At 39.1% G+C, this 15,982-nt stretch overlaps 1 protein-coding gene across 1 annotated transcript; it reads left to right on the forward strand.

Moving 5' to 3' along the window:
• Nucleotides 1-636: 636 nt before the first annotated feature.
• On the forward strand, nucleotides 637-14,377 carry LOC306749199 (phospholipase B1, membrane-associated-like; the record flags this gene model as incomplete). The annotated part of the gene is made up of 43 exons (XM_079232460.1): nucleotides 637-697; nucleotides 1,205-1,251; nucleotides 1,336-1,399; nucleotides 1,505-1,568; nucleotides 1,712-1,746; nucleotides 2,676-2,742; nucleotides 2,901-2,949; nucleotides 3,368-3,433; nucleotides 3,531-3,596; nucleotides 3,680-3,735; nucleotides 3,921-3,990; nucleotides 4,085-4,192; nucleotides 4,695-4,748; nucleotides 5,263-5,331; nucleotides 5,436-5,522; nucleotides 5,605-5,665; nucleotides 5,745-5,803; nucleotides 6,137-6,210; nucleotides 6,329-6,372; nucleotides 6,715-6,823; nucleotides 6,955-7,006; nucleotides 7,106-7,186; nucleotides 7,432-7,497; nucleotides 7,611-7,711; nucleotides 7,795-7,876; nucleotides 8,192-8,296; nucleotides 8,413-8,508; nucleotides 8,615-8,686; nucleotides 8,782-8,859; nucleotides 8,963-9,023; nucleotides 9,106-9,164; nucleotides 9,612-9,679; nucleotides 9,772-9,815; nucleotides 10,383-10,482; nucleotides 10,579-10,630; nucleotides 10,761-10,841; nucleotides 11,976-12,041; nucleotides 12,172-12,266; nucleotides 12,523-12,604; nucleotides 13,013-13,117; nucleotides 13,227-13,322; nucleotides 13,898-13,972; nucleotides 14,117-14,377. 43 exons carry the CDS (start codon nucleotides 637-639, stop codon nucleotides 14,375-14,377), a joined length of 3,288 nt encoding a protein of 1,095 aa, XP_079088586.1.
• Between the last annotated feature and the right edge of the window lie 1,605 nt (nucleotides 14,378-15,982).

Genomic DNA, 15,982 nt, shown 5'->3' on the forward strand with positions numbered 1-15,982 from the left:
CACTTAACCCCAATTTGCTCCCGCAAGCTGTGTATGAATGTTAGTCCTGATGGGCAGGTGGCACCTTGCATGGTAAAGTCCCTGCCATTAGGGTGTGAATGGGTGAATAATAACATATAGTGTTAACGCGCTTTGAGTGATTGTAGGAATAAAAAAGTACAGTCCATTTATCATATGCTTTATGATATATCACAGTGAGAGCCATACATTTAACTGTACATCTATACCGACCTTCAAAGAAGTAACAATAAGGTTCACTGTTGTGCGGATGTTCTTTAAATTTACAATGAATATTGTGTTGACAAAGATACACATTGACGAACAAATGCAAAGATGGTGAGGCGGCGGTAAGATTTGTAATTTGTCTGATTATTATCCAGATAAACTAATAAGAGGAATATATACAACTGAAAATAAAAGATTGAGATTCATTATTGTTTGTTTCACACAATATTTTTTTTTTAATCTTTTTTTCCTTGATAAAACTTTGCCCTCTTGGGAACTCTTTTCCTCCTCCACACCCTTTACAGGTGCAGTGCACTCTGACAGTCAGTGAGAGCTTCGTCATTCTCTCTCTGAGGCTGAGGGGAAGCAGCAGACCCTGTGTGTGGACGGCTCTCAGTATCTCTCCTCACCATGCCGAGATCTGCACTCCTCATTCTGGCAGCCCTTGTTGGATCCTGCACTCAATTTACAGGTAGGGTACGAGACATGCGTATATTCACATTCATCGCTTTGGCAAGTATGTATAACAATATAAAATATACAGTATGTATAACAAAGTGTAAGATTTCTCTAGTATATTTAAGATATATTTTAGTGTTTTTGTTGCTGATGATGTGTTGCTCCAAGAGACATTTACAGTATCTCTTTTAGTTACAAGTATATCCACTGTGAACGATGTGTTTAGGATGCAAAGTAAAATAAAAAATAATCTAACATCGTAATAGAAATGGTCCTGCCAATTAAAAAAAGCCTTTTTAGATACTTTACTGAGTTCAAATAAGCTGCTGTATTTTAGGGGAAAAGGTTTTAAAATGGAAAAATGGAAGATGAACATGTTTTTAGTCTTACCTGTTACTTTTTACCTTTTGTTCTTAACACTTAACTTGATCAACTTTTTGCAAATCTGAATGTTTAAGATTGAAATGTTTTTTCCCCCCAAATGTATTATGTTATTTTTTGTTACTAATGTCACATTTAGATGCTGTCAACATTGATGTGGAAAAAAGTAAACTATCAAGAGAGAAGGTACAGTGTGACAGTATGTATTAATAACATGCTATATACTGTTCTGATACTGTATTCATGAGGAATTGTTCTTCTGTGCTACAGACAGAAAGCTACATGCCCATACTCTGCTCACCAATACCTGCTCCCGTATCCCCATCCTCTTCAGGTACTGCTCTCAGCAATTATCATCAATATCATATTAATCTGACTTGAATACTGATATCTAGTATTGCAACATGCCGTTTCTCACTTCTTGCTTTCTCTTCATCAGTTCATACTCTCAGACCTGTTGATATCTCAGCTCTGTATGTCTTGGGAACTCCTATCTCACACAGGTAGACAGCCACAAAGACAATGCACATATACTTCAGTAATACTTGAGAAATACACAAATGAGCTGCCTTAAAGAGGAAGTGAATATTTTAAAACCTTTCTCAACCCCCTCTTACTCTCGCAACTTGTCTGTCTTCTTCATTAGGGAGGAAGCATCCAGAGTCGTCAGTAGAGTCGCTGGTAAGTCTATAAACTCTCTCTCGCATGCCTCCTAAACACTCACTGAGTGTTTCTACAATCTAGAAGAAATAAAGAGGTGTATAATCTTCTAAAACACCAATTTGGTGTTTGGTTTTGAACAAAATGATATTCATTGATGAAAGACAGTACTTTTTAATACATCATACATATCAGAATCAGAATCAGCACCATTTATTGCCAAGTATGCTTACACATACAAGGAATTTGTCCTGGCAGGAGGTGCAACACATTTAACATTTAACGATAAACATAAAAAAAAGTGCAATAAAAAGGGAGCATGAATATTTACAATTGGGTCTACTGAATATTTACAATTGGATCTACAGAATATAACAATTTAAATAAAGTGCACGGAATGAAGTGATTATGTGAAAGTGACAAGTGTAAAGTAAAGTGGCAAGTGTATTTAAATATGAGGTGTGGAGGGATGTGCAGGGGAGTGAACAGTAGGACATTGTCTGGGGATGACAGTCAGAGTCTGTCAGTCGGGGACCCGGGCTCTGTTGATGAGCCTGACTGTTGATGGAAAAAAACAGTTTGTGTGGCGTGAGGTCTTGGTCCTGATGGACTTCAGCCTCCTGCCAGAGGTTCAGTTCAAGTTCACAATCAGGACCATTGACAGGAAAATATCAGACACAACGCACACTTTGGAGAGAAGCTATTAGAGCAAAACATCGTACGGTTTAGATTAGTTTATCTTAAAAAGATAAGACAGGGCCATAAACACAGGTGGTTGACCTTCATTTCACATAAAAGTAAGCAAAATTTGCAGCATGAATGGAAGCTTTCACCAGCGTCTGTTTCCCGGACAGCAGTTATCACATAATGCACACAATCCACTGTCTGATTGTCGGGTATTGTGCATAGTCTGTAGATGAAGTCTAATTATGTCTATGTGTGTTGAGTAGAGTTGCTGTCCATGTTTAACCCTGAAGTGATCACTCAACATGTGGGTCCGATCTCAATGCAGCCCAGGTAACACACACACACACACACACACACACACACACACACACACACACACACACACACACACACACACACACACACACACACACACACACACACACACACATAAATGCTGTATGAGGATATTACTTTGAGTGTGTTATATGTGAGTGTTTGTGTTGCAGAAGTTTGTTGGAAGAAGCTGAGGAATTGTCTCTCTCCCTTTCAAATCAGGTACACATTAACCCTCTCATAACAATTTAAAAAACTGTTAAGACTCTTAACTAAAAATGAATTGGACAACCTGTATTTCATAAGGTGGAACCAAGTTATTGTCTTTCAAGTCCCAAGTCTTAAGCCTTTACAATCAAGTCCAGAGTCAATTCCCAAGTCCTAAACTTTGAGTTTTGAGTCCCAAACAAGTCATAATGCACTATTCACCAAATAGAATACCATTTGCATCTCCGTCTGCATACTGTTGACCACCGCAGAGTTTTTGAAAGCAAATGAATATATCATTCGTATTGTTTTTTTTCCAACTCTCGAGTGAAGTCTCATCATTGGTGTTCAAGTCCAAGTCGAGTTGGAAGTCTTGTTAAATGTAAGTCATGAAATGTGTCCCTTGAATCTGACTGTGAATCTGACTGTGCAGGTGACAGACTGGAAGCTTGTGCTGCTGTTTGCCCGGGCAGATTCCTCGTGTGCCTGTGCACCACATGTAAGACGCCTAACTACAACTAAATCATGTTTGATGTAGCAAACGTATGAATTAAGAAAGGATGTTAAGAGTGTATAACTGTGTCGTTGTTCTTCAGCTTGCTGCAGATGCTAAAGTTGTTGTGCAGGAAGTGGAAGCAGCGATGCAGCTGCTGCAGAAAAGGGTATTGTACTTTTTGTTGAATACTCTTCTGCCATGAACAGTGAATAGAAAAAAAAATCTAATTTTCTGGGTGTATGTTTACAGTTGCATCACACTTTGGTTCACGTCGTGGTCTGGAGCTCAAATCATCAGCAGGACAAGTGAGTGTTTTGAATTTGAGGTATTCAAAATCTAGCAAAATACCTGACCTAACTATATTTACTCATTTATTTTGACGTGATGAAACCCCTTTTCTTATGTACTATATGTATTATATCGTGTCGTGATCCTGTTTGTTGTAAAAATGCATGTGGTAGTGATGTACTCGTGTTTTATTGTCTTACAGGTGTCACTGTATGAGAGATGAAAGCATAAACCAGCGATTACGTAAAGCAACTTTTTTGAAAACACTTCAGGTAAAATACATGTCAATAAATGGCAAATGTGGGGCTGATCTGAGTAATATATTTGGCTACTTGCTTCACACTTATCCTTGTGTCCTGTTTTCAGGACTCTCTAAGTCATGTATTGGACAATCCAAAGTGGCACAGTGAGAGGGCAGACTTCACTGTTGTGTTGCAGTCTGAGCCAGTTATCCTTGGACCCATCTCAAATTCTGTAAGTAAAGAAAATAATAATATAATAACAGTTATCATTAACAATAAAGTAACTAACCCTAGAACACTAACGTTGGGTGATTTTCACCCGAGCGATTGTTGTTACGTTATTTTCATTGTGTTGCTTTTGTCTGAGTTGCGCGGGTCCTTCTGTAATTTCATGCTGCTTACAAACGTTAGTGAAGGTGGGCGTGTCTTCCTGCTCCGATCTCTGTTTTTTTTCTTTGAGCCTTTCTTTGAGCCTTTTTTCAGGGTCTCCCCATGATACCTGTTTTTGGTTTTATGAGAAGTTCTATAGGATAAAATAAAAGACGAGTACTTCAACTTGCCTTGTATTGTTGTATTTGCATATATTTCGATGTGAAGTATATTTTATCAGGTACATTATATCGGGTGAAATTCACCCGACATTAGTGATAGTGTGACTATTATTCCTTCCAGTAATAATGCATGAAAGACTCTTGAAATGGCTAATGTGTAAAATATTGTGTGTTTCTTTGTAGGAGAACACATGGCCTGATCTCAACCAATTAGCGGTCCAGATATGGACAAACATGGTAAGTTCTTAATAATCAAAGTCCTTGATATCAATACAGGGTATATACACATTACTAATGTATATATACAGTAGCCTACTACTAATGTAACATTAAGCTCTGTCTGACAAACCAGCCGGCAGAAAACCCTTTTGATCTATATGTTGTTCTGACAGACATTAATATTGTCCCGCTCCCACACCCTTTACTGTCTATCTTCGTCTGTACTATAATAAAAGGCCGAAAATAATCCTTAAAAAAAAAAAGACCAGACAGCTAAGAGCTATAATAAAGCAAAAGTAAGACGGAACAGTGATTAAAGTGAACTTGTATAACTCTATCTGAGATTAGATAGGAGATGTAACGATTAACTTGGTGAGATTGTTCTCCTTGATGACTCTCTACGGCTTTGCTCATTCTGCATCTATGTATCTAGATGCAGATACAAGAATTGTGTAACAGTACTGTTTGACACTGCAGAACAGCCCCCACTTGTACCTAAAATCTTAACCGATCCTAACATTTCCTCCTCCAGCTTCAGCCATCGACAGCTGAGGCAGAGGTCATGGACACAAGTGGCATTTCTTTTCCTTGCCCTACCCAGGTGAGGCACTGCCACAGAGAATGTTTCAGTACTATAATTGAGGTCCTGATTTTAAATCCGATACTATGGTTTGAACTGCAACTTCTTTTCCACTCTCATCCCAGGAACAACCGTTCCTGCGTACAAAGAAAAATTCCCCCGCTGAAAGGGAGGGCAGAGTTTACAGCACAGCTTCTCCACTAACAGATCCTGTAAATATGTCTAGTACTTTTCAGAACTAAAGTGTAGAATGGCAGCACAAACAGTTAAACTTACTCAAGTTATGTTTTTCAGGTTATGGGTACTGCGATACCTTGCACAAACCGCAGTCCATCTCCCACTACACCCACTTCAGGTAGAGATTTTTTTGCTTTTATTCTGCTTTTGTGTTTTGGGAAATGCAGTTCAATCCAACCATTGTATTTTCTGTGTAGTTCATGAACTCCAACCTGGAGATGTCAAGGTGGTGGCAGCATTAGGCGACTCTCTGACAGTGAGTGTTTGTTTCCCTTCTCCTACTTTTCGTTGCCATGGTTAAAAACATACTCATCCCAATAGGCATGATTAAGACCAGATAAACAGTATATACATATCATGGTGATACTGTGTTTTTGTGCGTGGACGTGTGCAAACGTGCAAACACAACAACCATAGGGATGTAACACTGCGAGTTAGGGTAGATTATAAGGCTCAAATGGCACTCAGAATTTAACTCTAATCCAGAAAAATGACTTGCCGATCTCCATTGCTGCAGGATCTGACTCAATAAAAACTTCCTCTGATTCTACTCTGTTCTCACGATCTCACATCTGCTGTTTTTCTGCAGGCGGGCAATGGTGTGGGCGCTAAAACAGACAACCTTCTGTTAGTGCTTAATGAGTACAGAGGACTGTCATGGAGGTAGGACAAGCTAAAGCACACCTTTGTTCTAATTTTGATAGTGTGGGACAATACCTCAACGATTGTATTGGTCATTCTGTAAGCTGCATTTGAAATAAATTGTCTCTTCAATTTTCAGCATTGGTGGTGATGAAAACATCACCACTGTGACCACTCTGCCAAGTATGTTTATTTATTATTCATGTATTCTTTAAAATTGCGAAAGCCTTACCTTAAATTGAATTACATAAAAATTCTGGTTTAAGAATAATCTAATCAAAGATCAGATGTCTATGGCCAATTGTAGCATTGTACATGATAACGTTTATAATGATGGAGTTTAATTACCATCATTATCGGCCTCTGCAGTCCTCATTGTTATGTCCAAGTGACGCCTTTGACAATGATATTAAGATGCTTCAACTTTAATAGCTGTTAAAGAAATGATCATACAATTATTAATTCTTCCTCTCCACAAATTATGTGTATCATGTGTATGCTGTTTTAATCGTCTGTGGTCTGCAGACATCCTGAGGGAGTTCAACCCCTCCCTGACCGGCTTCTCAGAGGGGATAGGTCGCGAGGACTCTCCTCAAGCCTTCCTCAATCAGGCTGTGGCAGGAGCCAAGAGTGGGTCAGTCACAATATTAGGATCATTTTTTTTTTACTCTTATACTTACCCTTTGAATCTTGATAAATAATACCTTAGCAGAAGTTATGGAATACAACAACAAGCATTCTACCATCAAACCCTTCTATTTTCAGAGACATGGTGCAACAGGTGCGCGTCTTAGTGGACAAAATGAAAAATGATTCGGTAAGGCCGTGGGTTAGGGTTAAACTACAGCAAAACAAACGCTCTCATGCAACCTTTGTCTCGGTTTTATATTCTAATTTCTCTCAATTAACTTTACAGCGACTTGACTTCCACAATGACTGGAAAGTGATCACCATGTTTATTGGTGGCAATGACCTCTGTGACATCTGCACAGACAGCGTAAGCATTTTCAGCTTTTTGCAATAATTCCGTATTTTGTTCTTTCTTCATTATGCTTTGCATAAAAAAAAATGCAAAAAAAAAAATGTCAGAAAATATACTGAAACATTGCCATCAAAATTTCCCACAGCATAAAGTGACGTATTTAAATTGCTTGTTTTGTTCGATCAACACTCCAAAACCATCATAAATGACAAAGAAAACCAGCAAATATGTCATGCTTTGGGTCTCGTGTACTTCCACAGATTTTTTTCTCACCCGGGAATGTGGTTGGTCGTATCCGTCACGCTCTGGACATCCTCCATAGTGAAGTATGTTGTCGCCTTCATCACACAAACATACAACTTCATTCTATGTTAGCAGTTTACAAAGTCATAATCCAAACGACGGACAGTCTACTAACTTTATGTTTTGTATCATCCAGGTGCCTCGTGCCATTGTCAATCTGATTGAGGTGTTAAACATTGTAGCGCTGCGGGATCTGCACGATGATAAAACTCTGGGCTGTCCCACCTGGTTTGTGAAGTCAGTGATTTTTATTTTGGTTTTGTTTGACAAAAACAAACTGGCTAAGTAATTCATTAAAGGCTTTTATGTTTATGTTTCAGTTTAGTTTGCCCCTGCATACTGAAGCCTAAAAAGGGATCCTCTGAACTCCAGAAGGTCAATGACCTCAATAAAGAGTATCAGGTACACAACTAAGAATATAAAAATATAAGCGTGATGTAATTGTCGATATTCTTAAGTGCTTTATAACTTTATATCGCAGACACACTTAATTCTTAAGTCTTAATTTGACTTTGAGAACATAATATTAACACCCATTTCCGCCGCTAAACCTTCATAATCATTAAAATGAAGTTATTGTCTATCTGCCCTTGTTTGAATGTGGAGCTACATCTCTTGTATGAAAAGTGCTTATTATTATTCATTGTGAAAATAAGTCACTCAAAGGTCAAACTTTTCTTTATTGGTCTTTTATCTCTTGGCCCTCTTTTCGTCCAGCATGCTATGAGAGAGCTAATTGACTCCGGGCGGTACGACACACACAACAACTTCACTGTGGTGCTGCAGCCTTTCCTCCGGGAGGTTGTCCTTCCCAAGTTAGAGGTAACTCACCTGAAATATTACATATTCCTTATGACGTTTGTATTCATTCATTGTTCCTTTATTTGTATTATTTATTGACGTTTTTTATCCCTGTCCCTATCCTTTCTTTTTAACAGGATGGCCGGCCTGACCGCTCCTACTTTTCACCCGACTGTTTTCATCTGAGCCAGAAAGCTCACACTATCATGGCTCAGGCTCTTTGGAACAACATGGTATATAGGATTGGCTTTATTATGAGACATTTCCTATAGTATTTTGGCACATGTTTATTTCCGTTTTAGTGATCCAAAATAAATCACTGACTCTCACAATCTCTAGTTAGAGCCAGTGGGAAACAAGACTTTTACACAAGACTTCTCAGCTGCCATTGATCTGAAGTGTCCCTCTAAGGTGACTGAGTCCAACAACATATCAAAATTGGCATACTACTTAATGCTGTTTTATCATGTTTGTGTCTGACATGTTTTTGATTATTTCTTTATTAGGCTAACCCATTTTTTAGTACTGCTGTCAACAGTAACTACACCTTTCCGGGCCCTCCCCCAACTCCTGCTCCTACTACAGTAGGTCATGGTTTCATACTCAGCACAACTTTAAAATGGCAAGTCATTATTATTTATGCACGTTGCCAACAATATCAATCCCCAAATTGATTTCATTCTTTAGAATTGGGGCAGTGACTTTTCCTGTGTTAACACAGCGCCATCCAACTCTGTGCCCACGTCAGGTCAGCATTTCAAGTTGTCACTATTACCTAAAGGCAAACAGAGAGGTCAGATTTAAAATAACCTCATTTTGGATATCTTTAGCTCACAGGTTACGACCAGCAGACATTAAAGTGGTGGCTGCTTTGGGAGACTCTATAACGGTATGTGTACACAAGAATGTGACCGAGGATTGTGTTCATTTTGCTCGATAAGAATATCTTAACCCAAGGAACATGTCTTTTTTTTTTCTTCTAAAACACCATCACAGGTTTGACTTGATATACTTATTTATCCTTGTTTGTTCGTGTTTTGTCTCTACCTCTTTGCTTTCTGTCTTTATATTCATCCTGTAAAGCAGGGTTTTGAAATTATGCAATATTTATAGGCAGAGATGGAATACATTAGTTTGTGCAAGTAATAAGAATGGAATATCAATTTTAAACTTTTTAGCTGTAGCTGGTTTAGCATTTTCTTTTCTTGGCATCATTTTAGACCTACCATTTCTGCAAACTCCATATGTGGTATCAGTTGTAGTTTAGAGAGTATTATTCATTGAATAGGTCAGAGAGAGAAACAGAGAAATGACGACCATCTTTTTCTGCATGCAGGCCGGCTTTGGTGCAAAGGCAAAGAATCTCCTGCAGCTGAGAACTGAGTACAAAGGGGTGTCATGGAGGTGAGATACCGTCCACACACTATAAACACAACACATACATGTACATTGCATTGTGATCATTTTATTAATTGTTTTTGTTTTTCATCAAAAAGCATTGGAGGAGACAAAACTCTTGAGAGTGTCACAACGTTACCCAGTAAGTCCTCAGCCTTATCTGTAGCTCTCTTGCTGTGTAATGTGTGTAATGGAAGATTTTCCCTGTCGATCTGTTTAAGAAGGAATGATTTCTCTGAATCAAAGTTGTCTTAAGTCTGTTTATTCTTGCAAGAGGAAAAGTCTGCCACGGCTACTCGGCGCAGCCTGTGACACAGAATTACAAGAAGCAACAGGCATCAGCCCACAATGAGGGTCCCGCCTCCTAACCCCCAATGGAGTACCATAAAACACTTACACTTGGTATTGGCAAAAGAAGAAGCCAGAGAAGTCATATCCTGATCTGTTTATGACCCCCCTAATATATTAGGTGAACAAATGTCAACCGGGCTCTAACCCCTGTACTTTTTCACAGCCTCTGGCTCACCCACCTCCTTCCTTGGCCCTTTAGTGCCTCATCTCTGAGGGTCATTTAAAGTTAAATTCGCAGACAACATTACAACACAATATTTTACCATTACATGCGTAATAGCACCGCTAGATGGCAGGTTTGGACTGTAACAAAACCTCTTCCTCTTTTGTGCAGTAATATTCCTACTTTTTTCATCAGATATCCTTAAAAAGTTCAATCCTAAAATCAAAGGGGTGTCAAGGGGACAAGGGAAATGGCAGACTGGCTTCAACATGGCTGTATCAGGAGCTAAAATAGCGTGAGTTCCAACAGTTTTTTGATCTGTTAGCAGGTGTGAAGGGTTGATTCGTGGTATGTTTTAAGCATTTTGTCCACTTTGAAAAATCTCATATAGAGGAATCCCAGGGCAGGTCCGACGCCTGATTGATACCATGAAGAATGACTCTGTGAGTTTAATATGTGGTTCTATAATAAACCATGCACTTTTGTGACCACACATTTGATGTGCAAGAAGAGTCATCTTTGTTGTCTCTCTCTGTCTTTCTGATACTTTCTCAATCGTTTCAACAAAAATAGACGGTGGATTTTGAGAACGACTGGAAGCTGGTGACCCTCTTTATTGGAGGCAATGACCTGTGCCAGTACTGCAATGATCGGGTGAGTTGCTTTAGGAAGTCGTCACAAAGAAAAGCAGGACGATCCAACGGATGAAGGACATCTTTAAAGCACTCCACTAGGTTCAAATAATCTCTTGCCATGGCACAGTGGCCAAAGTCCCGTAGTGTTGTGTGATGCCCTGTGTGGAGCCGTCTCATGATATCACTGTCCAAATGGGACCACGCACTGAAGCAGAAGAATCAAGCTTTGTGAGCAGCCCTCCCCTAATTGTTTTATTGTGTCAGAGTAAGATGAGAGCAGACATGGTTTCTTTTCAATGAGCACATTCTGTCACACAAAACACCCCTCTCCCTCCGCTATCTCGGCCTCTGTCTGCATGAAACAAGCACACGAGGCACAGTGACAGGCCTTGTTCTCTGAGAGGCATAAACAACACAGAGGTCAACCCAAACCCTCTTCCTCCTGTCTCTCCTCGCACTCCTTCTTCTTCATCTCTTTCTTTCTCCTTTCTCATTTTGCATCCATTTCCCTTTTTATCTCTCTCTCTCTCTCTCTCTCTCTCTCTCCCATTACTCCCCTTGCGCACCACTGACAGTGTAGTCTCTCTTTTAATGTTTGTGCTTTGAAGCAGAATATCAAAGCAGAGCATCAATTTAAGATGAGCTCTGAGACTGTGGTAGTGACAGCTTAGCTGTTGCTCGTACGCTCATACATGTTGCATGGCGGCGGCTCTTTTACTTGATATGCACTTTTTAGCCAATTATGTATAGAGTTGAATTATACTCTGAATAGAGTGGAATGGCAGTAGAGTTGTTTAATGTTATGCTACATAGAGTAAATGATCATCATGTAGAGTTAAATATAAACACTGAAGAGAGTACAAATTACTCTGAATTATTTACTCTGAGGTAAGAGTAGATTTTACTTTATTTAGACCAAATATTTTTAGTGTTTTTTCTTTTTTTCAATTTGAGTAAAATTTACTCTGACAAATTTACTGAATACAAACTTGGCCAGTTTCCCCTGAATTCTGCCTTAATTATTTTTGCTTGTTTGTTGCCACAACAGAGAAGAGTTGTTAATGAGAGTAATCATGTTCACTATTGATTAATGAAAAGCCTTGTGCTTTGGGTGTAATTGTATTATTATTATTTTTTCTTCTCAAAACTACAGGCCTCTCTGTCACCTCAGAATTACAGCCATCATTTGATGACAAGCTTGGATATGCTTTACAAAGAGGTAAAATAATGATGGTATCAACCAAGAAATAACTTTTGATTAGACAAAAAAATACTGTAATGGACAAGAAAATGCACAGTTTCACCTCCCAGATTAAATCGGTTTACATTTTCTTCTCTTCTGTCTGCAGGTTCCCAAGACAATTGTCAACGTCTTGGAGATCCTAGAAATTGAAGGCCTTCGCAGGATCAAAAAGGATAGTCTCGGGTGCAATGTGTTACAAAAGTACGCTAGATCGACCCACACATGCTAAATCAATTCTACATGGATTTAGACCACTGAGTCCAAGGCAGATTGGTCCTTTGAACAAACAGCACTTCTCTTAATATTGATCTAATAGTCCAGCAAATAAGGATAACATATCCCTGACTCAATGACACATTATATGATGTGCTATATGCAAAAAGTAGCACTATGTATACAGTGATGATTTGATTTTACTATCCGAGATCAACTCTTTATTTTCACCCCTGCTCCTCAGGTTGGTCTGCCCGTGCTTCTTGTTACCAGGAGAGAATTCCCCAGAGCTGGCTGAAGTAAAACGGATCAATCGAGAACTGCAGGTTAACAAACTGGAACTGTGTGACCAGCATCTAGTTAAAGTCCCCTGTCCACCCCAAAATGGGTTTTGTGTATTGTTATTTCACTCAGACTGTGCAGAATGATGGTGGCTGTTTTCATATTCCTCTGCTTAAGGGGGGACGTTTCTTTGAGCTCACCTTAAATCTTTTTTGACATGTACCTACAAACATCACGACTAGTTTGGAAGCCAATCATGGTCCAATATGCAACATACATTAGTGTGATGTGAGCAGATCTTTCAGAGTTGTAGGAGACATCTTATCTTCAGGAGTTAAACGTTTGTAGTTAGAATATTTGCTTTTTCAAAAATTCCAGACGTTTTAATGAGTGAGAAGAAGCAGATGGATTGTTTTAACAAAGTGATTGAACTTTTGTGGTCTTTCTTTCAGGTTGAGACGGAGAAATTGATATACGGAAGCCACTATGATGAGAGAGAGGACTTTGCTGTGGTCGTGCAGCCCTTTTTTAAAAACTCAATCATTCCTTTGAATGCTGTAAGTCTTTGGCGTACCCCTGAGCCTCCACTGTACTCGCCATATACAAACATATACGTTAGCTGTAGCACAGTAACACACCTTTGATGTTGTGTTATTTCTTCTCCAGGCCGGCCAACCTGACACCACCTACTTCTCTCAGGACTGCTTCCACTTCAGTGATCGAGGACACGCCGATATGGCTGCAGCTCTCTGGAATAACATGGTGAGTCCGGCAAGGCGGCCAGGTAATGGCTGACTGTTTGAAAGGGGAAGGGTGGTGAATAAATCCATGAGGGGATTACGAGACAATGGGCCCCTGGGCACAGACATGCAAAGGCCCCAACGCCTCTCTGACATAGGGGCAAGACACAATGACTTCATGGTTGTTTAGCCTCTTTTTGTTGTTGTTTTGTGTCTCATTGTGGTAATGTTGTATCTCATTGTTGTTGTTTTGTGTCACAATGTAATTGTTTTTGGTCTTTTTGTTGTTATTTTTGTCTTTGGTTGTTTTGCCCCTTTTTGTAGTGTTGCACATGTTCTTAGTCGCTGTCGCTTTTGTCTCTTTGCAACTTTTTTGCATCTCCTTGTAGTCGTTTATGTGTCTTTCTGGCAATCTTTTCCCGGTTGGTATATGTGTCACTTTGAGTGACATTTTGAAGGTGGAGACCAGAGGGGTCCCTAGCCCTTGCCAGCAAGGCCCATTCAGTAATTCATCCATGGATAAGTTTTACTCAATAACCACATCTCTCTGCAATTGAGTCATGGTCTGAGCAAATATGTACTGTGCTTTATCTATAGTTGGAGCCTGTGGGTAAAAAACAGACATACAACAACTTCACAAACTCCAGAAATAACATTAAGTGCCCCACTGAGGTAAGGAAGCTGCCACACAAGCACATCTCACATGCTCCTGCTGACCCACTTGAGATTTATCCATACAGTGTGTGCATAATTGCAATAATGGTTCATACAAGTGGGTGTGATTCAATAAAAGACCTTCCTTCTTGTGCATTCCAGGAGCATCCTTACATCTTCACAAAGGTGAACAGCTTTGCCAGCTCGACCATCACCACCACCCCAGCACCCACAACTCACAGCACAGCCCTGCCTCTCACCGGAGATTGCACAGACAATGTGCCAGTGTGGCTCGCTGCTGTGCTGGCCGTAACAGGTCTTCTGATTGGATGGGGTGTCACCTGGCTCCTCCTCTCCTGCAGAGCCAAGAGAAGCAAACAGAGGATGACGGCTGCAGTGGAGATGAAGGGCACCGTGTTTTAGTGCTACTTGCTGTGTTTTTGCACTGGACTATTCAAGGACCATTACTAACAGAACGACATTGCAATATTTACTATTATTCTGGTAATTAGAATGTTGTTTTTCACAATAAGACATGATAAGATAGCCCTGGCTGCTTCAACCAAAGAAATTATTGTCCTTGAACAACATAAACTATTCCTGGATGCATGGGGGAAAGTACTGCAGTCTTCACCTCAGGAAAGCAATAAATAAAAGAACATAATGACACTCCATTATAAGTCCTGCATTAAACCTTATTGCACATTGTATTTCAATGTTGTAGCTGGTCTTACTACTTAATGCAATGCAGTCACCAACCAATACAAATCAAACACAATAGCTTGCATGTGCAAAAGTAAAGGCTGAAATGACTGGCTACATTAACTTATTACTGCTGTTAAAATTGTATGAAAAGGATCTCAGGATAGAGGTGTCGTTATCTGTGCAGATTGTAAAGCCTTTTAAGGCAAATGTATGATATATGTGGGCTATATGAATACAATGACTACTTAACTTAAAATGAGAATATACTGTTTTTGCATTCAGTGCTGTCATACTTTTAACCAGGATTTTCAGATAAGAGTTGTGGAGTACACACTTCTGAAAATGAACATTGTGTGGATTTTGTGCAATGATGAATACTTGGAAAAACAATGTAATTATTTATGTCTTCTTTTTTATAAAGCCTTTGATTGTGATACTTCTCAATGTGTTTTAATGTTATTTAGAATAAATAATTTGCAATCATTCATATAAACTGTGATCAGATTGTTGAAGTGACATCCGGACAGTCCGACATGACCAGTCCTGACATGTTGTAGTCTGCCTGTCCAGGAAACCATTACTCCTTAATGGTATTTATTTTAGATACACAGGAAATACAGAATATCACCATATCATAAATTACACAAACCACCCATGCACAGATCATTCTGCTTGCGTCACAGCACACATCAGCCTGCATGTAATACCAAAATCATTACCACCATTGAGAAAGCCAACGGACAAAACATAAATGGGGTTATGTTAGGACCTCTGAGAGGTGGTGAAAGAAACCGGTTGCTTATGTCGATTATGTTGCAATAACACAGTTGTGGAAAGTCTCAACTTCTTTTGAGGTATTTGTACTTTACTTGAGTAGTTTTATTTTGTGCCAGTTTATAATTCTCCTTCATGAAGCTTTTACCAACAAAACATGTGATTAGGATGTATTGCTACAAAACAATATATTAAATAATTAGTATTATCCCCAACATAAAATTATTCTTTACACATGTATGCATCAGTAATACTAATTGTAGCCTTCAGCTCTTAAACAGGATTATACTGCTTGTACTTTTCATACTCAAAGAACATTTTGCTAATAATACTTGTACATGGACAAGATTCTAAATGCATGACTTTTACTTGCACATTTTAATTTTTTCGTCGTTTATAATGTTGTCTGGCTACTTTAAGTAGGGTCTGAACACTTTTCCCACCACTGTCACTGTCATCAATTTATATAATATATGTTCTGGATGGCAATTAGTATGGGGTGTACGTCATTATTGTCGCCTTGTGTCACAAATAAACAAATTGTATGTA

This window comes from Taurulus bubalis (assembly GCF_910589615.1).
Source record: "Taurulus bubalis genome assembly, chromosome: 1".
Classification (NCBI taxonomy): Eukaryota; Metazoa; Chordata; class Actinopteri; order Perciformes; family Cottidae; genus Taurulus; species Taurulus bubalis.